The sequence below is a fragment of the Callorhinus ursinus genome, unplaced genomic scaffold (genome assembly GCF_003265705.2).
Source record: "Callorhinus ursinus isolate GAN/ISIS: 27379988/994484 unplaced genomic scaffold, GSC_fseal_2.0 scaffold13, whole genome shotgun sequence".
In the NCBI taxonomy this organism is placed as follows: domain Eukaryota; kingdom Metazoa; phylum Chordata; class Mammalia; order Carnivora; family Otariidae; genus Callorhinus; species Callorhinus ursinus.
In genome coordinates, this window is record NW_027397075.1 from 726,449 (window position 1) to 753,228 (window position 26,780).

Consider the following 26,780-nt stretch of genomic DNA (forward strand, 5'->3'; position numbering starts at 1 on the left):
AAGCCAGGACCTGGGGTGGGGATGGGGGTGGTGGCTGCATGCAGACCCAGCATTGTGAAAATACAGAAATCTCCAAACACCTCGGTCTAGTCCGATGAAAAACGACAGCAATACACATTCTCGTGCCAGGAAATGGTTGCTTACCCCCCCCCCCCCCCCAGTCCTTTGGGAGCGCTCTGATCCCATCAGTGATTCCGCCTGCAAGAGTCCCCCCTCCCCCGCCCCTTGCAGAAGGGAGCAATTCACCTGATCGTTTTCTCTCTCAGTTCTTGGTGGTCCGGGCGTATAAGGCGAGCACAGCGTAAATGGCTACAGGGGGAAAGTCACGTTTCACCGACATAAAAACGGAACCAGGTTTGAGCCACGGGAAACCTCACTTAATGAGACCTTTTCTCCCTCCCTTTCTTTTTAAATCTCTGATACGTTATTGCACTTCTGGGTTTTGTTTTATTTTGGGTTTAAGGTTGAGAGTGGGCTGGATGCCCTCCCAATGGGGCAGAGGTGGGGAGTGAGAGCAGAGAACTGGTATCTTTCTAATGACTCCACCTAAAGGGTACAAAGAGACCTCTTTGCCAAGAGACTGTGGCCGCCAGTTGCCCCCACGGAGCAAACTTTAAATACAAAATCAAGTGGCACCTCTGTTTATGTAAACAACACTTGTTGAGGGAAAATGACCTGAAGGAGAGCATCTGTGATCAAAATACCTAATTGTAAGCACAAATCTTTCTGTGTCTGGTTATTAAAATCACTCTGGGACTATAACAGCCACGCTTGTCCCCCCTTTTAATAGAAAATGGTCATTCTATCCTGGATTTCTCCACTGGATATGGAGGGTGGGGAGCGAGGGAATCAGCTCAGAGAATTGGCAAACTGGAAAAATCTGGGGATCCCGTGCTTTTAGCACAGATTCCATCAGGGCCCACCGAACAAGGATAAACTTGGAGTGGTCTTCCAGGTCGGCCAGTGCTGAGTTAAACCCCAAACTGAAAGGGAGCGTTGTGGCTTTTATAATCCAATGATGCAATGATTATACCAGCTTACAAGAGTTCTCAGCAGGTGCTTTTTATTAATTGATAAAGAGCTAAAGCTCATTTTTGATAGATAATATATATTTATTAAATGTATTAATGTGTGTTTTATAATGTACCTTTATCCTCCCCTGGCTGACTGTTGCATACTTATTAAAAAAAAATCGTGAAAGAAATTTCAAGACAATCAATGTGTACCATAAATGACTGTATATAAATATTACAAATTTAAAGGTTGTAAAGCATGGGCAGATAGGTTTTATTTTCAAAATGCTGTTCTTAACACAAAAATAAAGGCTTTACTATTTACTTAAGATGTGTGGTAGCTTGTCAAAACCACCCAGAATAACTATGAGGCTTTTGGATTTGCCTGGAGGCTAAGTCTGTGGCATTTTGAATGGGGGAATCCTGGTTAACAGCAAACCGCAGAACAAATGAGGGTAATAAGTTAGCTTACCCAGCAAATGAGGAACTTTCTATGGTACTTTGGGGACTTGACAACCAAAGTCCTTTGTCTGGGTTTAAGTGTCTCAGCTTGTTGGGTTTGCAGTCAGGGTTAAAAGAGTCCGTCTCCTTTGGAAATGGTCGTAGGCAGTATGTCTTTTTTTTATGAAAAGAATACTCACCAGATAAACTTAAAACCCACGGCAGAGGTTTGGGACTTAAATTTAAGCAGCCAAAGTGGGAAACGGGTATCTAAAGCGCTTCAACATCTCTTGGAACTAGAGCTTGTTGTACATTTTAACTGCGGTTGGTGTAGAAGAATATACCTGAAGCACCGAAGAAATAATAATGGATAAAAAATAAAATTTGGAGATAATGCAGAAAGTTTAGATTCGTACTCTCGTAGGATAAACTATATGCACTAAAGCATGTTTGCAACAAATCCTATCTTGTGCAGAAAAGATTCTGTTCACATGTACCAAATCTAGTCGTTAAAAAAAATCAACAAAGAGGAAGCATAATTTGTACATTTTCCTCACGTAGGGTTACCGAAGCTCCGAAGGGAAAAGATCCCACCAGTGGTTAAGGTGGTGGAGTCTTAGGTGCAACCTCCTCCTCATCCTCCATTTTGCATTTCACTGCAAAGAAATGAAAGAGAAAGTCAGAATCGATTTACATACCTAGACAGACTTGTCATTTTGCAAACAGCACACTTTGATGTGTGGAGGTCCATGACACCGAAACCCACTGAGAACCCGCTATGGTTCTGGCACCACGGATCCACCGGGGAAGAACACAGGGCCATTGTGCTTCAAGGAAGGAATCTAAAGCTTCAAAACCATGTAATGTTTGTGGCCATTCTTTTTTCCCCCAGTTTTATTGAAAAGTAATCGACATACACCACTAAGTTTAAGTCAGATAGCACGATGGTTTGATTTACGTATATGGTGAAACAGTTACTATAATAGGTTCAGCTGACCCCCATCTTCTCATACAGATCCAATAACAAGAAAAGAAAAAAAGGAAAGTCTTGTGATGACAACACTTGGGACCTACTCTCTTCCCAACTTTCCTAGGCATCATACAGCTGTAGCCATCATGTTGTACATTAGGGTCCTAGTTCTGATTTATCATGTAACTGGGAAGTTTATATCGTCCCTGGGAACCACAAGTCTGATCTCTCTTCCTATGAGTTTGGGTTTTGTTTTTTGTTTAGATTCCACATATAAATGAGGTCATACAGTACTTGTCTTTCTCTACCTGACTTGTTTTACTTAGCATAATGCCTTCAAAGTCCATCACAGCCATTCTTAATTTAGTTCAGTAGAAGGTCAAAAGTGTGCTTTGCAGGTCGGGGGACTGAAGAAAGGAAGTTTTGCTAAAGATGATGACAGATTCCAGGCTCTTGACTCTGCCCAATCTGTCACCACTCACCTTGCTCCCCCCACCCACCCAAAATTAAAAACTCAGGATAACACTGGGGTGAATACAAGGTCAAAAGGGAATCTTTTCTAGTCTTTCATGGTCTGGAAAAGAATGTGATCCGGGGGATTTCCTGCATCGGCCAAACAGGAAAGTTGGCAGAACACAGGACTGCACAACTTATAAGGGAAATTGTCCCAATAGGGAAAAGCCCCTCTGCTAGAAAAATAGGGAAACCCAGTCCCCCAGGGTGGGGGGGGGATCCTTTTAGAAAGACCCTCTCATTAGAAAAAAATTTTTTTAAGATTTTACTCATTTATTAGAAAGCATGCGCTCGTGCAAGTGGGGGGCAGGGCAGGGAGGGAGAGGGAGAGAATCGAGAATCTCAAGCAGACTCTGTGCTGAGCACGGAGCCCAAAGCAGGGCTTGATCTCAGAACCCAAGATCATGACCTTAGCTGAAATCAAGAGTTGGTCGCTTAACCAACTGAGCCACCCAGGCGCCCCCAAGAAAGACCCACTCGTTTTTAGTAAGTCTTTGCTTCTAGTGTTCAAGTGCGTGTCCTGGACATTAATGCCTGAAGGTTCTTCTGAGTAAGATCACGGGCTCTGGTCACACATGGAGAGCAGTGTTCTAGCAGAAAGGATGTTGTTACCGTGTAAGGCCCAAGCGTGGAGTGAGGCGGGGACGCCATGATGTGCAACACAGTTACTTGCTGTTGGAAGTGGACTAAAAAGCTTTCAGCAGCCTAAGCTAGTACAGCAGTCTTCAAGCTGGGGCTACACAAAGACTTTATAAGGGTATTTGGTCATGGTTTGTTCAAAAAAGTCCCACTCCAAATCCACAGCTGTGACGGTGTGGACTTGCAGTCGGTGGGGTTTATATGTGATCCCCTTTCCTAACTCTCCCAGTCCTGGCATTGCCAAGTGTGGGGAAAATCCCCAGGTGCCAAACAAGGAGGCAATTTGTCCCCCAGAGTCTCCTTTCTATGTTTAATAACTATCAAAAGCTATAGTGTATTTATTTGGCTTTATGAATTACTACTGACTGTATTAATAACTCAAACCAGAAAAAGTATTTTTAATACTTAGAACCTGTGGTCCCGGAAATTTTAAAGAATTGTTTTGAGTGTACACACCTTTTTTGTCCATATAATATGGAAGTTCTATGGGTAACCACCGTGAATACCCTATGTGTGTCTAGATCCTGTTGACGACGACGAACCTTCAAAGCCAAGGATGCGCTACACCTCTGTAGGTGCTTTCCCAGGATCCTGCTAATCCATGATGTGATCCGGATGGGAATGTTTAGCAACTGAGTGGGCATGACAGATTCCCGACTTGTAGCATTTGCCAATTTCCGTAGTCGATTTTAAGCTACCACAGTTGACCACATAATACAGAGTTGGGAGGAGGTCTGCTCCACCTGATGGAACAGCTCAGTACAGGGCTGCTCTGGGTCCGGACAGGGAGGTATGCAGGGAAACCTCAGGGGCAAGATGGTGCTCTAGGCAGGGTTAAGGGGAGCAGCAACGTTCCCAGCATCACTGGGAACCTGTTAGAAATGCAAATCCGCTGCTCGACCCCAGACCTAAAGAATCAGAGACAGTGGAGCCCAGCCAGTTCATGTTTTTAATAAGCCCCCCAGGTGATGATGGATACAAGTTAGAGTTTGATCCACTGCCGCTGGCTTCTCCACCCTGGCTGCATTTAAGAATCACCCGGGCCACGTCTGAAGCCTATTAGTGCCTGTCTCACCCCAGACATTCTGATCTAATTGGTCTGAGGCCCAGGTAGTCAAAGTTCCCATATGTTGCTACTGTTCAGCCACAGTTGAGAAACCCAAACTAGGGTTGGAGTCCCTTTAAAAAAACATGACCATAAAGACCCTCACAGCAGTTCAGAAGAGCCTAGAGTTCCCCTCAATGTCTCAAAATCGAAGCAGTTTGAGTGACTCTCTGGCCTACAGCTGGCTGACAGACGCTAAAGGCTACCAAAAGCCAGAGAGGGAAGGAAGGGTTGGCTGCTGGGAAGAATCCAGCCCTTGGGTTTCCTGTTCCTCAGCTCTGCCCAAAGGAAGAACTCACCTTAGTCCCAGTATCACCCAATTACTGCCCAGGCCTTGATAACCTCTCTTAGCCACCCCTGCACTTCGACTTCACCTGGGAAAAAAGCCCTTAATTATCTCTTCCAGATGATTACACAAAAATCTTGAGAAAGGGATGCTAGGACCGCTCCTCCAAATTGAAAAAACACTAGCTAGAGTTGGTGGACTGGAAATAACAGTGGACGTGGAGCCTCATGATGGAATCACCTGGGGAGCTTTGAACATTCTCAATGCCCAGCCCAACCCCGGCCAGTCAGGTCAGTCTCGGGGGTGGGGACTGTCCATTGGTGCCACCACATTAGAAAAGTGGCGTTACCAAGTGAAACTGGATATGCACGCTCCCCGCCGTTTGCACGCCTGCATCCATCCCCTGGGGAAGCGCTTGCACACATGTTCTGGGCCACATGGATTAAGACGTCCATGATAGCAGAAAGCTGCAAACAACCCAAATGTCTATCAACAGCTGACTGAATAAATAAATCATGGTCTACTTAAACAGTGAGTATAGGGCAGTGAACATGAATAAACCACAGCTACACCTGTCACCTTAGATTAGCTCCCCAATGTTGAAGGAAAGGTAGAAGCCACAGTGTAATACGTACAGTGCGATTCTATTTCTAGCCAATCTAAATACCAAGGAGTGCCTTTAAAGATGAGAAAAACTCTGAAGAGAGGCAAGAGAACAGGAGGTGCCTGGCTGGCTCAGTGAGTAGAGCATGCGACTCTTGATCTCGGGGTTGTAAGTTTGAGCCCCATGTTGGGGGTAGAAATCACTTAAAAATAAAATCTTAAAAAAAAAAAGGCAAAGCGAACAATTAGCACAAAAGTCAGAGCAAGTGGCTTCACTGGGAGAGGAGAAGCTTGAGAGGTGTTGACAGTATTCTATTTCCTTAACTGGGATGGTAGTTAAAAGTGTTTGCCTCATAGTTATATGTACTTTGTAGTCACTATTGTATGACTATTTCCCCCACCCCCAAAAAACAGGTAAAAAGAAATAAATATGGTAGTATATTACTTGAAATTACGAAGTCAACTAATAAAGGAACAGAAAAGAACAATGTAACTGCTTTGGGAGGGCAGAGATGGGGTATAAGTGAACTAGTCCTCATCTGTCATAGCAGGAAATCAGCAGATAACGTCTAAAATCATATCTATCAGGGGCGCCTGGGTGGTTCAGTCGTTCGGCGTCTGCCTTCGGCTCCGGTCATGATCCCAGGGTCCTGGGATCGAGCCCCGCATCGGGCTCCTTTCTCCGCAGGGAGCCCGCTTCTCCCTCTCCCACTCCCCCTTGCTTGTGTTCCCTCTCTTGCTGTCTCCCTCTGTCAAATAAATAAATTAAAAATCTTTTAAAAAATCATATCTATCATATCTAAAATCAAAGTATCCAGAGAGAAAGAGCTAAGAGTTCAAAGTGATTGCTGTAGCAGAGGGTGACACAAAGATGATGCTCAGTATGGCCTTCTGTACATCCTGTACAGCAGTCCCCCTTTGTCCTTGGGGGACAGGTTCCAAGACCCCCAGTGGATGCTCATAACCACAGATAAGGCAAGGGGGGTACTATCTTTTAACCGTGGGAACCATGTGCAGGGATCACTTTGCTAAAAGTTAAGAAACAGATTAAAGTCTCCCCTTAGTGGTTTTCTTCCTTGTCTTGGCACAACAGAGCCTTGCACACGTAGGTCCGCCGGTGGGTAAAGGGAGGGAGCCAGGGCGGAGGCAGCAGGGGAGAAGCAGGTAGCGATGACTGAAGGAAAGAAGCTGGTTTCCATTTTAGTTTAGAGACATCATCATGGTTGGCCTCCAACACCAACAGACAGATGCCTCCGTGCCCCTGCACCGTCCTTGTCCCCCTCAGCAGGCTGGTGCGCAGCCAGTTCCGGAAGGGCTAGAGAGTGGAAAATCCCAGAGACATGAGCCAGCCCTTCAGCTTCAATTAAAGGCAGTGTGACAAGAAAGGCCCTGCATACTAATGAGACTTGCTTACAGTTTCCTCCCCTCGGTCACCCTCCTTCTCTCCTGTTCCCGTCAGGTCAGTGGCCGGGCTGAGAACGCCACACAGCTGGGAGAAACTGCCTAAGGCTTGAGACACAGGAAATTCAGGGGCCATGGGGTCATCCAGCCACTCATTTGGGTTGCCCAGATGTGGCCTCAGCATAAAGGGATCACCTGGGACAGACCCCTGAGCTGCTCCAGACCTTCAGAATCAGATCTCCAGGAGTGAATCCTGGGAATCAGCATCCCGCACCTCTGTGCTTTGAGTGATCCTTCTGAAGTGACAAGTTTGGGAAAGAGCACTCTGTCACTCAGCCAGCACTCAGCACCTGTCTCCTGAGGGCCCAGGTGTTAGATGGTGCTGGGAGGAGCAAACAAGACAAGGCCTGCAAAGTGCTTGGCACTGAGTCCGATCCAGAGTTAGGCACTCAGTAAATATTACCTATTATTATTTTTAGGACATAGTCTTTGATCTCAAGGAGCTCGCAGTCCAGAGGGGGAAGCAGAAAAATAAACAGGGAATTATAAGAACCAAGAGATGTGCACACACCATAGGAAGAAGTTGTTCCAATAAATGTCCATCCGTCACACAGCTATGGACCCATAACAGCTCTGCATCCTGAGTTAGTAAGAGGAGCCTGGTTCACACTCTCAAGTTAGCAATATACTTAAGAAGCCTTAAAGCATTAATTTGTTATCCAGTTAGCACAGTTTCTAGGATTCAAGGGAAATAATACAAGCAAACACTTCTGTGGCACTGACTGAGCCCTTTACACGTATGAAGTGATGTGAGGTAAGTGCCGTGATTTTCCCCAGCCTGACAGACAAGGAGACCGAGGTACACAGGTCATGTGGCTTGCCCAAGGTCACACCGTGGGCTGTCTGGCTCCTGCATTCATGCTCTTAACCCCTGCAAGGTCATGGTCTCTCAGTGTGTCTCGCCTGGTAGATGAACATTTCTGTACTCAAAGATACCATAACGAGGCCTGCAGACAAAGGTGTTCGCTAACACATCGTTTTACCACAAAAACAGCTTGGGAACCACCTAAAGGCCCAACAATTGGGGAATGATTAGGTATCTGATAATTTATAAACTTGGTAAAATATACGAAGCCGTGATGCTTTTGCCAAGTTTGAAGGAAGAGGGAGAAATGTCACGTGGAACACAGTGAGGCACATTTTCTGTAAATTTTGATGATGCAAATTTAAAATTCCTCAATACCAAAAGTTAACGTTGTCTCCAAGGGGGACACCAAGGCTCTGTCTGTTGGTGTTGGAAGCCAAACGTGATGATGTTTCTAAGGGTAAAATGGAAACCAGTTTCTTTCATTCACTCAACTCTGCCCCTTTTTTACCTCCTATACCTTTCTAAAAAAATTTTTTTTGGAAAACAAATGATTCCTGTTTTATATTTATTCCTGGTTGAGGCCTTCCAAAGTACACCCTTAAAATGTTTTTGGGGGGGCTCCTGGGTGGCTCAGTCGTTAATCGGCTGCCTTCAGCTCAGGTCATGATCCCAGGGTCCTGGGATTGAGCCCCACATTGGTTGGGCTCTCTGCTCGGCGGGAAGCCTGCTTCTCCCTCTCCCACTCCCCCTGCTTGTGTTCCCTCTCTCACTGTCTCTCTCTCTGTGTCGAATAAATAAATAAAATCTTTAAAAATAAATAAATAAATAAATAAAATAAAATCTTTAAGAAAAGAGTTTTTTTTAATATTTATTTATCTATTTCAGAGAGAGGAAAAGAGAGTGTGCCTGAGCGCGCACGAGTAGGGGGAGGGGCAGAGGGCAAGAGAGAGCGAGTCTTTTTTTTTTTTTTAAGATTTTATTTATTTATTTGACAGAGAGATAGTGAAAGCAGGAACACAAGCAGGGGGAGTGAGAGAGGGAGAAGCAGGCTTCCCGCCGAACAGGGAGCCCGATGGGGCACTCGATCCCAGGACCCTGGGATCATGACCTGAGCCGAAGGCAGACGCTTAACGACGCTTAACGACGCTTAACGACGCTTAAAGACTGAGCCACCCAGGCGCCCGAGAGAGAATCTTAAGCACACTGGTGCTCAGCGTAGAGCCCCAAGCAGGGCTTGATCTCACCACCCTGAGATCACTACCTGAGCTGAAACCAGGAGTCTGACAGCTAATTTCACCACCCAGGAGCCCCAAGGGGATAATGTATTTAAAGTGCCTGGTGCAAGGATTGACACATAGTGGATACTCAACTAATGTGACTTCCTTTCTCCTACCCGGACTATAGAAATATCAGCGGTAATGCTGCTAGAGAGCTCACTTAGCATTTTTATTTTTTTATTTTATTTTATTTTTTTAAAGATTTATTTATTTATTTGAGAGCGAGAGAATGAGAGAGAGCGCATGAGAGGGGGGAAGGTCAGAGGGCGAAGCAGACTCCCCGCTGAGGAGGGAGCCCGATGCGGGACTCGATCCAGACACTCCAGGATCATGAACCAAGCCGAAGGCAGTCGCTTAACCAACTGAGCCACCCAGGCGCCCTCGCTTAGCATTTTTAAAAATTCATAGCTTGTCACTCATCTGCAAGTTATTTCTCTTGCAAGCTCACTATCAAACACAGTTAAGAACTTGAAAGTAAGCAGAAGTCAGTGTAGATGCTCTGAAATGCGTGCCCCAAACTCTGCTGTGTTGGTTCTAGGAGAGCCTCTTCAGCCTCTCTCAGAGCATGTGTGCTCATTTTTTAAATCTCATTCTGGCAAACGGAGCTATCAGATATCCCAAGAGTATAACTGAGTTTAGGAACACAATGGTGTGTCCCCACAGCGGATAATCACATAAAAACAGTGTGCAACATCGTTAGATGTCAAGGAAATTAAAGGCATGATGAGATAGCTAGCACACATCCACCCACCCACCAGGATGGTTTCAATGAAAGAGACTCACCATACCAAGTGTTAGCAAGGACGCAGAGCAACTGGAAAGCTCAGGCACCACTAGTGCGAATGGGAAATGGTGCAACCATTTTAGAAAAGGACTTGGCAGTATCCTCTAAAATCAAATATTATGTATACTCCCAGACCCATCAATTCCACTCCTGGGTAGTCTGTAACTGAAGTGAGCCAGAAAACATATACAAGGACATTCATAATAGCAGCATTTTTCATAATAGCCAAAAACTGGGTACGACTCAAGTGTTCATCAGTAAAGTGAATGGATATACAGAATGTAATAATATTCATATGAAAGCATTCTACACATCAGTGAAAAAGAGCAAACTGCTGTTATCCTCAACAATCTGGCTGAATCTTCCAGACAACGCTCAGCAAAAGCAGCCAGGCACAAAGAAGTTCGTCCTGTGTTGTCCATTTATACAACGTTAGAGAATAAGCAAAACACTTCCATGGTCTTAGGAGTCAAAATAGAGTTTGCTTTGGGGTTGGGGGCTGCTGACCTGGTGGGGGCACGAGAGAGCCCGCAGAGGGGCTGGACATGTCTTTATCTTGATCTGGGTGGTGGTTATGCCAGGGTATACATACACAGAAGTTCACTTAAGTTTTACTTCCTTTAACAAATTAAAATTAAATAAATTGGAAGATGGGGAGGAAGAGAATAAAGATCTGAGGACCTTTTAATTCAGATCCAGGGCCAAAAGTCTTAGGTGCCTCTGCAGTCCCTAGGAGGGACTTGCAACAGAATATTAACAATATCACATAATTAATCAAGAAACTTGCATTAATTGAATGCTGAACATTATGTTCATTTATCGTCTCATTCAATCTCCGCAGCCACTCTGGGAGGTAGATGCTATCATTATTGCCATTTTAATGATGAGAAAACTAAGGCTCAGAGACACTAAGCAACTTGCTCAAGATCACAGAGCTAAGTAAATGGGCATGCCAAGATTCTAAGCCTGGTCTATCTGAGTTCAAAATCCATGGTCTAAACCATCAAGTCATAGCACCACAGTAAGAATTGGGGTCCCTGATCCTGACCCAGAACCATCCAATGGAGCTTACAGTCATGTTTCATACTTTCCAATTAGGAAGGCAGGGGATATACAATATATGTTACCAAGCTTTTATTTCTCTTCTGCTTTAGTGGACTGAATTTAAAAAATCAGGTTATTTTTCCATTATAAAAACAAAACATAGCCCTTATAGAACATTGGAAGAACACAGAAAAAGTGTAAAAAGAATAAACAAAAGTAACTCCATGTCTCCCCAGTGGAAGAACAAATGGTGAAAGATTTTTTTTTCTAAAAAGAAATATATGTTGACGTTCGAGGGGTAAACGCCAGTAGTCTGGTAAGTTTACCTCCCTTTCTTAACAGTGTCAGACGTTGGGCTGCATTATTTTAAGGAAAGTTGAGCTTTTTGGAAGCCACAAGGCATTGGGGAGAATTTGACAGTCTTGAATGTGCAATAATTAAGACTTATTGTGGACTTCTAAACAGTGTTACTAAAGTAAACTCAGTGAAGTCTCCTTGAAGGCAGTATTTTAAATGGGAACATTTGGTGCTGGAAGCGACAACATTGGTTATATTGAGACAGAAACATGGGGATTATCAGATTTTGACCCTGTAAAGTATCTGGATTCCTGGAAAGGAAGATATTTAATAAAAGGCTTATTTTTTTTATAAGTGAGGCCCCGATGGGGGAAGGGAACCACCAAGGCAAAACCAGTGACAGGGGCATCAGAGCAGAGTGTAGTTGCTCAGAGCACACCTTCTAGAACAGAATCCTACCATCATTTACCCACTGAGTGACCTGAGCACATCTCTGTAGCCCTTGGAGGCCTCAGCTCCCTCCAGGACAGTAACACCTTACTCTCAGTGGCATGAAGGTCCATCACCCAGCACATAGTACGTGCTCAATAAAAATCTTTTTTTTTTTTTTAAGACTGTATTTATTTATTTGACACAGACAGTGAGATCACAAGCAGGGGGAGCTGCAGAGGAAAAGGGAGAGGCAGGCTTCCCGCTGAGCAGGGAGCCTGATGTGGGGCTCCATCCCAGGACCCTGGGGTCATGACCCAAGCCGAAGGCAGATGCCCACACCCAGGTGCCCCTAAAGATTATATTTTTAAGTAATCTTTACACCCAACTAACAACTCTGAGATCAAGAGTTGCCTGCTCTACCGACTAAGCCAGTCGGGCACCCCTCAATGAAATTATTATTTTTTTAAATATTTCATTTATTTATTTGAGAGAGTGCACACAAGAGGCGGGGGTGGGGTGGGGGAGCTGCAGAGGGAGAGGGAGAAACAGACTCTGCTGAGGAGGGAGCCCGACACAGGGCTCCATCCCAGGAGCCCGGGATCATGACCTGAGCCGAAGGCAGATGCTTAACAACTGAGCCACCCAGGTGCCCCAGTGAAATTATTTCTTAATCATACAAGTAATAGAGTATCTGTAGAAAAACTGGAAAATATGCTATTTTCAAACAGATATTTAAATTCATTTTCTTTAAGTCATGTGAGTAAGCTTTATGTGCTATTCCTATGCCTATATCTCTATAAGCATTTTCTTTCCACATCTCAATTCCCGAGGGTAGGTCCATTTAGCTGAATTGCATCAAGACTGGAGCTTCAGCACAGCCAATTACACCGCCACCATCCACTAGGTTGCCCTTCAAAATTCAGTGTCTTCAAAAGTCTAGTGAGTCATGGGTGTGAATGAACAGACGAACCCCATCAGCCACGTCTTGTGACTTTTTAATTTATCTCTGCATTCTCAGCTGCCGCTGCCAAGACTGAGCCTTTAGAAATATCTCCAGCAGTTTGAATTAGCCTGGGTATAAACATTCTCATCCAGTTCAGACTGGCAGAAGCTCGAATATTAAATGTTGCCTTTAAGCGAAAAGGAAACAAATCCTCCAGTTTATTTTTAAGCAGTTCCTTTGTAAGTGTAACAATTTAATAACTAATCAAGAAATCATTTTCAATCTGTACTGAGGGATTGGAGCTGCATTCACTCATTATATTAGTGCTTGGTACAGAACCCAGAGCAGACAGGGCTCAAGTCAAGAAGCCCCAAGGACTAAGAAACCAAACTTACCAAACGTTAAAAAGGGGGCTGGGAAATAACAAACCAAGAGTTTCAACCACAGTGTTCTTCCTAGTATGAAGAATACTGAAAAGAAAACGTGAATGTTTCCATCCATGGATATTGGTGAGAAACATATTTACCTCCAAACAAAACTCTGTTTTAGAAAGGATTACTCATAACACTTATGTCATTCTTTTTTTTTTTTTTTAAGATTTTATTTATTTGACAGAGAGAAACACAGTGAGAGCAGGAACACAAGCAGCGGGAGTGGGAGAGGGAGAAGCAGACTCCCCACTGTGCAGGGAGCCCGATGCGGGGCTCGATCCCAGGACCCTAGGATCATGACCTGAGCCGAAGGCAGATGCTTAACGACTGAGCCACCCAGGCGCCCCCTATGTCATTCTTAATCCATAAATGTCTACTAAATGCATCCACTTCTGTCCATTCCCACTGCCAACCGGTCACTAATCTGTCCCCCACCTGCGGCCACATCCATCTTTCTAAATAGCCCATCTGATGCTGCCACTGCTCAGCTAAAACCCTTTAAAGGCTCCCTGCTGCCCTCAGGATCAAGTCCACAGTCTTTAACAAGGTCCGTGAGGCCATTGCTTGCTCCCGGCTGCCCTGTCACCCTGCATTCTGCTTTTGCCACACAGGCCTTCTTTCAGTCCCCCTTCCAGGCTCAGGGTCTTTACTTAAGTTCCTTTCTCATTCTGGAAAGCCCTCCCTGCCACTCACATCTAATTAATTCCCAGCTCAATTCTGATCTCAGCCTAGGAGAACCTAGTCAAATTCCCCTGCTAGTCTCTGGTAGCACCCTGAACTTCTTTGAAGCACTCATCATGGTTTGTAATCAAGCACTTGTGTGATTACTGGAATAGTGTCTGCTTCCCCCACTAGACTTTGGGTCTCCAGGAGAGCAAGGTGTTGGTGTATGGTCTCCATTGTATCCCCTGCACCTGGAACTGTCCAGTCCACCCCCAGAGCAGGTGCTTGATCAATTCGTGTTGACCTAATTAAGGAATCCTACCCTAGCTTCCTTTTGTAAGCCCCAACCACCCTCTCTCTCTGCCTCTAGGACACAAAAGGACCCACATCTTTCCTGGGAAAAGAACATCCAGACTTTAGTATCAGAGAGGTGTTTGCATTTGGGCTCAGCACTTACCCAGCACACCCTAGGCTCAGTCATTAACCTTCTCGAAGCTTCTGTTGCCTTGCCTATAACAGTGGGTTCCCAGGCGCCTGGGTGGCTCAGTTGGTTAAGCGACTGCCTTCGGCTCAGGTCATGATCCTGGAGTCCCAGGACCGAGTCCCGCATTGGGCTCCCTGCTCAGCAGGGAGTCTGCTTCTCCCTCTGACTCAACCCCCCCTCATGCTCTCTCTCTCTCTCTCTCATTCTCTCTCTCAAAATAAATAAAATCTTAAAAAAAACAACAAAAAACAGTGGGTTCCCCATGGATCTTATTGCACAGGTAATCTTAATATTCAAATACATTAACTGAGGTCACATACAAAAGTCCACCAGAAGAATGATGACACAACAGATACAACAGGTGCATAATAATAAATGGTAGTTCTTGGGGCGCCTAGGTGGCTCAGTCAGTTAAGCGTCTGCGTTTGGCTCAGGTTATGATCCCAGCGTCCTGGGATTGAGCCCCACATCAGGCTTCCTGCTCAGCGGTGAGTCTGCTTCTCCCTCTTCCTCTCCCCCTGTGATCTCTCTCACTCTCGCTCTCGCTCAAATAAATAAAATCTTAAAAACAATAATAATAAATGGTAATTCTTGTCATTGTTCAAACTGCTGTGTACCTGCTTTCCCAGGCTAAGCCCCTTTAGCGCCTGCTGTCTCTACAAAGTTATCCAAAGCAACAAAATATGTTGGGGGCCTGCTGCCTTCCTTTTTGCATTCCTTTGTCAGCCTCCACTGTGTGCTTGTTGATGCTAGCCCAAAAACTGTGAACATGCCAGACAGAGCTATTGCTCTCTTGGAGCTAATCCATGTTTTAATTAAAAGATAAGTGTTTTCAATATGTAAACAATATCTTCCATAGCTACACAAATGGAATTAAACCATCCCATGGCCATTGCCGAGAAATGATTCTAAGAAACTAATCTGAAATACATACAAAGATTTAGGAATGAAGGCATCTATTTGGTGCATGATATTTAAAACCCTGTTCTTTGGCTAAAGTGAGAAACATTTAATGTCCACGCTATTTTTTTAAAAAATATACTCTTTTAAAAGTTTTTTTAAGTAATCTCTACACCCAATGTGGGACTCAAACTCAAAACCCCAAGATCAAGAGTCGCATGCTCCACCAACTGAGCCAGCCAGGCGCCCCTAAGGTCTACTCATTATGATTGCAATTCCCAAGCTGATAGGAAAGACCTGAATGTCAGAGCATCATCTCCATTTCGGCTACCTGTTGCAACTTTTAATGTCGCTAGCAACAGTAACAACAACGATGAAAATAATAATTATTATTATTATAGGAGCACCTGGGCGGCTCAGTTGGTTAAGCGTCTGACTCTTGATCTCAGCTCAGGTCTTGATCTGAGGGTGGTGAGTTCAAGCCTCACGTTGGGCTCCACGCTGGGCATGAGTCTACTTAAATAATAAAAACATAAAAAATAACTGTAAGTACTATTTATTGAGTCATATGTGTGCTAGGCCATTTAGCCCTACATTCCTTTAATCTCCAAAACAACTCTACTATTATTATCTGAATTTTTCAGATAAGAACATTGAGGCTGAGAAACGTTAGTGACTTTTCTAAGTTGCAAATGTGAGATTTGACTGTTATTTGTGCCGATTCTGCTGCTTTTAGGGAAAGCATCTCAAAGTTTGAATGAAAAGACGAATGTTTTCAATTTGTAAAAATACCTCATAGCTTCACAAATAAAATTAAACTCTCTTAGGTATGAAGGCAGCCATGGTGTCAATATTTAGAATGGTGAAGTTCAGAAAGAAGTGTCCAGTAGGAAGATAACTAAATATGTAAAATAAGTTTATAATATATATTTTACAATGGAGAGTTAGGGACATGCGAAAATACTTGTTATGGAGTATGATTTCATTGATGTAAAATTAAAGATAAAGTTGCATTTTCAAAAACATTGACAATAAAAGATGACAATTGGACACTCAAAGGTCCCTGAATTGCCAAAAACAATCTCAAAAAAAAGAAAGTTGGAGGACTTGAATTTCCTGAATTAAAAACTTATTATAAAGATACAGTGATGGAGACTATGTGGTACTAGCGTAAGAACAGACATATAGATCAATAGAATAGAATTGAAAGTCCAGAAATAAGCCCTTACATTCGTGTTCAACTGATTTTCAACAAAGGTGCCAAGATCACTTCAATGGGGAAAGAAGAGTCTCTTCAACAAGTGTTCCTGGACACCTGCAGAGCCACATGTAAAAGGATGGAGTTGGAACCTTCCCTTAGGCCATATATAAAAATTAACTCAAAATGGGCCAAAGATTTAAATGAAACCACTTGAAATATACAACTCTTAGAAAAAAATAAATCTCCATGACCTTGGATTAGGCCACGGTTTCTTAGATATGATACCAAGAGCACAAGCAACAAATGAAAAAATAAACTGGATGTCATCAAAATTAAAAACTCTTGTGCTTCAAGACACCAAGAAAGTGAAAAGACAGCCCACAAAACTGCAAATTATGTATCTAATAAGAAACTTGTGTCTAGAATATACAAGGAACTCTTACAGCTCAACAATAAAATCATAATCCAACTTAAAAAGGCAAAGGATCTGAATAGACATTTCTCCAAAAAAGATATACAAATGGCCAATAAGCACATGAAAAGATGCTCAACATCATTAGGCATCAGGGAAACATAAATCAAACCACAATGGGATACCACTTCACACTCACTAGGATGGCTAGAACCCAAAAGACAGCTAATAACGAGTGTTGGCAGGGATGTGCAAAAATTGGAACTCTCATCCATTGCTGGTGGGAACGTAAAATGGTTTAGCCACTCTGAATACAGTCTGCCAGTTCCTCAAACAATTGAATCTAGAGTTACCATATGACTCGGCAATTCCACTCCTATGTATTTACCCAAGAGAAATGAAAATGCATGTTCACACAAAACCAGTTCATTAATGTTCATAGAAGCATTATTCAAAATAGTCCCCAAATGGAAATGACTCAAATGTCCATCAACTGATGAAGAGGTGAATAAGATGTGATACATCCAGGGCGCCTGGGTGGCTGAGTCGTTAAGCGTCTGCCTTCAGCTCTGGTCGTGATCCCAGGGTCCTGGGATTGAGCCCCCATCTGGCTCCCTGCTCAGTGGGAAGCCTGCTTCTCCCTCTCCCACTCCCCCTGCTTGTATTCCCTCCCTTGCGGTCTCTCTCTCTGTCAAGTAAATAAATAAAATCTTTTAAAAAAAAAAAAGATGTGATACATCCATACCATGGACTATTATTCAGTCATGTTATGAGCTGACTTGTGTTCCCCCTCAAATTCATATGGTAAAGCCCCAAACCCCTCAAGTGACTATATTGGAAATAGAGCCTTTAAGGAGGTGATTAAGATTAATGAGGTCAGAGCGCCTGGGTGGCTCAGATGGTTAAGTGTCTGCCTTCGGCTCAGGTCATGATCCCAGGGTCCTGGGATCGAGTCCCGCATCGGGCTCCCTGCTCAGTGCAGAGCCTGCTTCTCCCTCTCCCTCTGCCATTCCCTCTGCTTGTGCTCTTCTGTCTATCTCTCTGTCAAATAAATAAATAAAAGCTTTATTAAAAAAAGATTAAAAAAGAAAAGATTAATGAGGTCATAAGGGTCGAGCCCTAATCCCATAGAACTGGTAGTGTCCTAAGAGGAGGAAGAGTTACAGAGGTCTCCTTCCACTATGTGAAGATCAAGCTGGGAGGCAGCTTCTGCAAGCCTGTAGGAGAGCTCTCACCAGAACCTGACCATGTCGGCACCCTGATCTCCAACTCCCGGCCTCCAGCACTGTGGGAAAATGTTGTTTAAGCCAGCTAGTCTGTGGTATGTTGTTACGGCAGCCTAAGCTGACTAATACAGGCCATAAAAAGAAATGAAGTATAGATAAATGCTATGACATGGATGGACCTTGAAAACATTGTGCTGAGTGAAATAAACCAGCCACGAAGGCAACTCTACATAGAGACTGGAAAGTAAATTAGTCGTTTTCTGGGGCTGGGAGGAAGGGGGCGGTCTTAGGGAGTTATGGCTAAGGGGAATAGCGTTTCTTTGTGACATGAAAAGATGCTAAAATTGATTGCAGTCACGGTTGCAAATTCTGTGAAAATACTAAAAGTTACTGTCTTGTACACTTTGAATTGTATGTCATATGAATTATATCTCAGTAAAGCTGTTTTTAAGAAAGAAAGAAGACCTTTCAGTAGTGGTCATCTCCAGGTGGTGAGACTTGTAATGACCAACTTTTTTGTTCAACTTGCCACAAAGGGCAATTATTTCTTCTTCTTTGCAATTATTACTTTTATAATCAGTTAAGAAGAAAGTTACTTTCAAAAATTTCATGAAAACAAAGGCCAGCAGTATTCTCCTTTCCTCCAAGGCTGATAAAACTCACACCTCTGCAAGAGTCGGGTACACCCTAATGACAACTCCCCCTGGACCAGGCTTCTCAGTGTTTCGTGTTCTTTCATATATACGATCTCATGTGAGATTCACAACTTCTGTGTTGTAAACAAGGCAGATGGCCATTTTCTTTCTGAATGTATTTATATCTTGCCTTCTCCCTAAAAGGATTTGAGATAATTCATGACAAAATATAGTAATAAAAATAGAAAGAAAAAAAAAGAAAACCAAGTCCAAAGAGAAATGAATTCAGATACAGTAGCCTGAAGAGCCAATGAGCCGTTATACAAGAGCTTTAAATTGAACTCTGAAGTTCCTGGCAGAAGAGGTAAACAGGGAAAGTTAGGGAAGAAGCAAAACATTTCCTCAAGGGAAGCAACATTTTTCCTGGCACCGTGTGCTGGATAAGATTTCTCAGATGAGGATTTATTTATGTAAAAGGATTCGATGGAGTTTGACCCTAACAACATTTTTCCAGAAGATGCTGAAGTACATTCAATATGGCTGTTTCCTAGAGCTACCCTGCTTTCGTAAGCCAAAGATACACAGTTTTGTAAGCCAAAGACAGGGCGAATTCAGGTTAAATCTAAGATCGGAGGACCCGAGTTTATCTGATATAATCCAGTGGTTTTTATATTTGCAAACTGCCACCTACAATAAGAAATACAATTTACATTGCTTTAATAGTACACAAACACACACATCTGAAACTAAACTTTCACCGATGAGCATTCCCTTACTATAAACAATACATACTAATATTTTCTGATCTACTTGTTTATTTTTTAAAGATTTTATTTATTTATTTTAGAGAGAGAGTACGAACCAGGGGAGGGGCAGAGGGAGGAGAGAGAATCCCAAGCAGATGCCACACTGAGTGCAGAGCCCCACTCAGGGCTGGATCTCAGGACCCTGAGATCACAACGTGAGCCAAAATCAAGAATCGGACGCTCAACTGACTGAGCCATCCAACCCCTACTCTTTTATTTTTTAAATGCTGTGGCAACCCACTAATTGATTTCACCATCCATAGTGGGAAAATGGCTCTAATATGCTTCAAAATTTGTATGGTTTATAGTAGTCACTGATCATTACTGAGCACCTAATGTGTATGAGACATTGGACCAAGCATGTTACATGCACTGTCTTATACAGGTCTCTTTGGGATCCAGTGAGGGGAGTACTTTTATTATTTCCATTGTACAGATGAAGAAACTAAAGCATAGAGAGGTTCAGTAACTTGCTCAAGGTCACAGAGCCAGTGAGAATCTGCAGGTAAGCGTGAGCTCAAGTCTTTTAACTCAAATGACCTCTCAGTTGGACTTTAAGAGGGGTGTTAATTTCATTTCACAGTTAAAAGATGGAAGATCAGAAAGGTTAAGTGCCTTGCTCAAAGACACACAGCTAGGAAGCTTCCAAGCAGGGTTTGAAGGTACATCTTGGGACTCCAAGCCGTGGACTTTTTCTGCCATCATTAGCTGCTCTCTCTGGACAGCTTCAAACGTCACTTTGAAACCTCTTAAGAGACAAGTCTCTAGATGCCCGAAAAGCAAATGAGGGCAACTCTGATGCACATGGCAACGGGAGGACATTACATAAGACTCAGTTACTGCTACCTCCCTCCTACTCAGATGGGACAAAATAAGGCACTTTTAAACAATTTTTCTAGGGGCACCTGAATGGCTTGGTCAGTTAGGCATCTGCCTTCAGCTCAGTTCATGATCCCAGGGGCCTAGGATCAAGCCCCGCATCAGGTTCCCTGCTCAGCAGGGAGCCTGCTTCTTCCTCTACCTCTGCCATCAGCACCACCCCCTCCTCTTGCCCCCCGCTTGTGCTCTCTGGCTCTCTCCATCTCTCTGTCAAATAAATAAAATCTTTTAAAAAAAAGTTTTTCTATATACCAAAGTATTAGCGACAGCGTTGGTGGGTAACTTTTCTGATCTCTTGATGCTTTCCTGTATTTTCATCATGAGAATGTATTACTTTGATAAGGGAACAGTTTTTAAATTAGTTTAAAAGGGATCAGCCTGCCCTTCTTAACATCTAGCTTCCATAGCTCTTTACCTTGAAAATTTTCCATGTCCTGGACTAATGAGAGTTGAATCTAGAAATTGGCAAGACACTTGAGCTACTCAGATCCTAAATTTAGATCCTAAGGGCGAATACCATGCCTCAACAGGGCTGGACTGGCACTCACAGGGAGAAGGCGGGACAATTAGGCGGGCGGGACCACTGTCCTTTAAACTAGGCTAACAGGCATAGAGGGACATGGGCTTCTTGCCCTCAGTGATTTAATCAGAGGTTGGATCCTGATGGATTTCATGTGAAACCAAACACCAACAAATTTCTCCCAAGCATTTGAACTCCATAAATAACATCTGTGCATTGCAGCATAATGAGGTGGGGAAGAGGAAGGACTCTGGAATCTGGCTGTCTGGCTTTGCCGCTTCTTTGCTGTGGGGCCCTCGCTACACAGTTCAACCTCTTTGTGCCTCAGTTTCTTCATCTATAAAATGGGGACCATAGTAGTACCCGCTTCACAGGGCTGCTGTGAAGACTGAGTGTCTGTTAAGGAAACACTTGGAAAATTGTTTGCCTCATAGTAAGCACACAGTGAATAGGAACAGCCTGTGTTACTATTTTAGAAAACATAAATCACCAAAAAGGGAAAATAATCGCCTGCATTTCTATTTTAGGAAAAAAACCCAAAACAGGCAGAAATCAATCAACCCATCAATCACCAGCATTACTACCACTTAGAAATAATCACTATATCAGGGTGCCTGGCTGGCTCAGTTGGAAAAGCATTCTTGATCTCAGGGTTGTGAGTTTGAGCCCCACGTTGGGTGTAGAGATTACTAAAAAAAACAACAACAACAAACCAAATTAAAAAAAAATCACTATTAACATTTTGGGTTTATATTCTAGTAGACTTTTCTCTTTGTCCATTTATATATTATGTGTAAGCATATGCCTTCCCTTTATTCGTTTGTGTGTGCGTTTGCTTGCTTGCTTGGAAACAGTTCCATTTACTTGTCCTTGGAGTGTTTACCAAGCTAGATAATTTGGGAAGGGGATTATGAAACACAGATTCATTCATTAATCAACAAAGATTTCTTGAGCATCTACCATGTGCTGGGCACTGTTCTAGGTGCTAGGGATAGAGCAGTGAACAAAACAGGAAGGAAAAACAAAAAGTCCCTGCTATTATAGAATTTAAATTGTATGGTTACACAGACAATAAACAAAATAAATCTTTAAAATCCTGGGTGATTCAAAAGAATTAAACACTTGGAAAAAAATTATGAGTAAGTTATGTGTATCACGTAGTCAAAGACAATTTGTAAAGGAACTAGTACACTTAACTACAACATATAAGCAGCCCTGTGTAACGCACACAGGAAACATGGCACCATCCCGGGAGTCAGCTTCCTCCAGATCCTTCAGCACAGCTGGAAGGGCAGCCATGACTTGTTTCTTTATTCCTGTGAGGCTGCAAAGAAGGGGTGGCACCCACACCAAGTTCTTGATCTATGCCCACCAGACACAGCATGTTGTAATAAAAGTTTGGAAGAGGTTAGCTCTTTTTGAATGACCCGGTACAGAACATGTTGGATGGGGACAAGCAGGGCAGAGGGGTGGGGAAACAAGGGTGGTCAGGGAGGACTCACTAAGGAGGTGACATTAAGCAGAGACTCATGGAGGTGACAGAGCATCAGCCATGAGAATGTTTGGGATCTGCGCCTTCATTTTTTCTCTCGGTTTCTTTTTTAAAGATTTATTTATGGGCGCCTGGGTGGCTCAGGTCACGATCCCGGGGTCCTGGGATCAAGTCCCGCATCGGGCTCCCTGCTCCTTGGGAGCCTGCTTCTCTCTCTCTTTTTCTCTCCCTCTCTGTCTCCCTCTCTCTCTCTCCCTCTGTCTCTCATGAATAAATAAATAAAATCTTTAAAAAATAAAGATTTATTTATTTGAGAGAGAGAGTGGGGGAGAGGGGCAGAGGGAGAGAGAGAGAGAGAATCTTAAGCAGACTCCCCATTGAGTGAGGAGCCCAACGTGGGGCTCGATCTCACGACCCTGAGATCATGACCTGAGCCAAAGTCAAGAGTCAGACGCTTAACCCACAGAGCCACCCAGGTGCCCCCTTTTTCTCTCAGCTTTTTATTGTGGTAAAATACACACAAAATTTACCATCTTAACCATTTTCAGGCATACAGTTCACCGGTATTAAGTATCTTCATATTGTTGTGCAACCATCACCACCATCCATCCGCATGATTGTTTTCATCTTGCAAAAACTGAAACTCTGTGCCCATTAAACAAGAATTCCCCATTCTCCCCTCCACTCAGCCCCTGGCAACTACTGTTCTACTTTCTGTCTCTATGAATTTGATTACTCTAAGTACCTCTTGTAAGTGGAGTCATACAGGATTTGTCCTTTTGTGACTGGCTTATTTCACTCAGCACAATGCCATCAAGTTTCATCCATGTTATAGCAGGTGTCAGAACTTCCTTCCTTTTTAAAGATTTTTTTTTTTATTACTTATTTTTGAGACAGCGAGAGAGGGAACACAAGCAGGGGGAGGGTCAGAGGGAGAAGCAGATTCCCTGCCAAGCAGGGAGCCCGATGCGGGGCTCGATCCCAGGACCCCAGGATCATGACCTGAGCCAAAGGCAGACGCTTAACGACTGAGCCACCCAGGTGCCCCCTTCCTTCCTTTTTAAAGCTGAATGATATTTCACTGTATGTATAGACGACATTTTCCTTATCCATTCATTTATTGATAGACACTTGGGGTGCTTCCAACCTTTTGGCTATTGTAAATAATGCTGCTATGGATATGGTGCACAAATATCCCTTCAAGACTCTTCTTTCAGTTTTTTTTGTGTACATAACAAGAAGTGGAATTGCTGAATCATATGGTGATTCCTTTTTAAATTTTTTTAAGGAACCACTTTGGCTATTTTACCATTTTACATTCCTACCAACAATCTGTAAGGACTCCAATTCTCCATATCCTCACAAACGTGTATTATCTTCTGGGGGATTTTTGATAGTGTCCATCCTGTTGGGAATGGGGTGGTCTGTGCCTTCATTTTAATTTTTTTCATAGCAGCTTTATTGAAATATGAGTCACATACCATACAATACACCCATTTAAAGCACACAGTTCAGTGGTTTTCAGTAGAGTCACAGATGTGTGTAATCATCACCACAATCAATTTCACTATTCCTCACCCCTAAACGAAACCCCATACCCTTTTGCTATTCCCCTCCATTCCCTCAGCCCTAGGCAACCACTGATTTACTTTCTGTCTCTGTGGATTTGCCTATTCTGGACATTTCATATAAATGAAATCATATACTATGTGGTCTTTTTGATGTCTGGCTCTTTGCACTTGCATAATGCTTTCAAGGTCCATCCATGTTGGAGCAGGCATCCATCCTTCATTCCTTCTCATAGTGTGGCCTTCATTTCTCTATTGAACACCTTTCGAGCTTTTGGAGAGCATTAATTCCAGACTTCTCCCTCAGCCTACAAGTCCATGGACTGACTGAAAGAAAGGCTGTGAGAACAGCAAGGCAGTATGATGTTGTGGAAAGTTCTAAATTTCCTCAGCTTTGCCGCTATCGTCTGTATGACCAAAGGTGAGAGACTTTACCTCTGAGACACTCTCCTGCCCTGAAAGATAAGGGTAATAACAGTTTGTACTAATTGAATTTATTGTGAAGATGAGAAATAATATCTGTAAGGTGCCTGGAACATCAGAGGCATTCAATAAATTGAGCTTTCGTGAGGACCATGGATCTCTGAAGACCATCAAGTGTGGGCAGCTCAGGATATAGGCAACACTTACCCTGCAGGCCAAGATACCACACAGCAGCAGGGAATTCCCATTGCCCTCCCTTTTTTAGCTCCTACTTTCATTCAGAGTCACCCCTGAGTGTGATGGACCCAAATATGGTGATAAGAAAGGCCCTCAGTCTAGAATATATGCTTCCTACTCCTCAAATACATGATCAAACAAAAATCTCCTTTAAACATCCCTGTGCTTCCCCCCCAAACTCTCCTAAATGGCCGAATACCCAATCCATCCTTTCCTCTTCCCCCTCTCAACATCTAAATTTCCCAGTTACTCTCTGGCCCTCAACTATCCCACCCTACTCTCTCCAACAAATGCCCAGAATGTTCACCATCTTACTGTTTTTGCCTTCAGTCTTGAGACCAAACTCCCAAGGCCAACCATTACCACCAAGACAATATCAAGTTTCCCAAGGTTTGCATCTGCTCAGCAATAGGCCTCTTGCCCAGGGGGCAGGAGATTCTACAGCAAACACCTATTGGATTTCTTGTTTATAGAGATTTCCTGGTTTATTCCTTCCATTTTTCAAAGGAGAAAGCAAAGTCCATTGACCTGGTAAATTGCCGAGGAGGGCCAAGAACTCAGATCCCTGAATTTTGATCCAAATGAAGTTGCATTTGTGAGAAGAGACTCGCAAAGGAAGATTTTGGGTCCAAAATCTATCCCTATTGCTGGGAACTTGCAACTAATCCACAGTATCAGGATTTTGCTGATGTGGTTACAACACATTCTCTACTAAGAATAAACCCGTGTAATCACTTTCTCTGGCCTCTAGCCTGACACATCTTAAAATTTCTCCCAAGGGATGCTAATCTGCAGCCAGGAGGGAGAACCACTGCTATAGGTAAATTACCTGGAATAAAAATTTTATATATATTTCTTGACAGCTTAAAAAATATTACCCAAACCAGCCACCAGTTATTGACCATTCACTCTGTGCCAGGGGTCTGTTTAATAGCATACAATGGCATTTAATCGTATTTGATCCTCACAGGAGCCCTCTGCAATAGGCCCTAATTGTTCCCATTATAATAGACAAGCAAACTGGGCCTTGAGAGGATGAGCAACTGGCCCATGACCTCACTGATGGTAAGGGGCAGGACCCCGGTTCTGTCAGACCCCAAAGCCAATAGTCTTAATAGCAGCATGTATTAGCCATATATGGCTAATCATTTATCAGTCACTTCTTATTATGAGCCAGGCACTATTCCAGTTCATTTAGTCCTCCCCAAACCCTACAGGGTTGTTCCTCATATCAGTATTTCCCACTTTACTGCCTTGCAAACTGAGTCAGAGAGAGATTAAGCAACCTTCACAAGGTCACAGCTGTTGATAAGTGGGAAATTTAATCCAATCTGGTTCCAGGAGACTTCCAGAAGTTGGTAGGTTTACCTAGATCCTACCAAAGCATTCTGCATTTACAGAACTGCAAAGAAGAATGCTCGACAATCAGATGAAGGAACGAAGCTACGGAAGTTGGAAGTATCCATTTACATAAACTTAAATTTGGGATCTTGAACTTGTGGGACAGACCATTTAAAAAAAGGAAATCACCTGTTACTTTACTTTTTAATTTCAGCAGAATAGTAGGAGATCTTTGAGCATTTCAATAGAAGGCATGTCCTAGCTGTGCAGACTTTTACAAATTTTTAATGAAAAAATATGTATGAAAGTTGATGTCATCCAAACATCTCCACCCACCGGTGAGTCTTAAAAATACAACCTATGAAAGTAATATCAAGGCATGACATCACTAGATTTCTTTTAATCAAATTTTTATTTCTTTTGCACGTTAAAATGGAGAAGGAACTAAGGTTTGAGGAGATATAAGAGAAAAAATTAAGATGAAAGTGAAACCTCAGAGTTATTGATATATTTCTTCTTAAAGAGCCATGGTATTATCAAAGCAATGACCTCATTTCGAATTATTCCTGAGGCATAATCATTCTCATTTTACAAGTAGGGAAAATGAAACACAAAGATTACATCACCCATCAAAAGTTCCAAAGTGGGTTGGTGGCATTAAGGGCTAATTGATGCAACAGTTTTGGATGACAATATGGCGATCACTGTCTAAACTTAATATACACATGTCCTTTGAACCAGCAATTTCATTCCTATGACTTTATCCTATAAAAATACTTCTTTAAGTAAGCAAGAATAAATCTACAAAAATGTCCATGGAAGTATTGTTCATAATACAAACTGAATATCCATTTATAGGGATTGGCTTAAAAAAAAAAAGTATGGTACAGATTTATCATTTTTATGGACCCACAAAAAATGAAAGTGATCTATATATATTGGCATG

The 26,780-nt window shown here is 43.0% G+C and overlaps 1 protein-coding gene across 3 annotated transcripts in view; it reads right to left on the minus strand.

The window, feature by feature from the left end:
* Window positions 1–1,269: 1,269 nt before the first annotated feature.
* Window positions 1,270–26,780, minus strand: part of IQCK (IQ motif containing K) — a 121,804-nt gene continuing 96,293 nt past the window's right edge. For 2 of the 3 annotated variants that reach the window (XM_025855592.2, XM_025855591.2), the window contains one exon: window positions 1,270–2,110. In XM_025855592.2, coding sequence (XP_025711377.1) covers window positions 2,055–2,110 — 56 coding nt within the window. In that variant the 3' untranslated portion in view covers window positions 1,270–2,054. The remainder of the gene's footprint in view (window positions 2,111–26,780) is intronic. The other variant, XR_012380420.1, reaches the window with a different exon arrangement.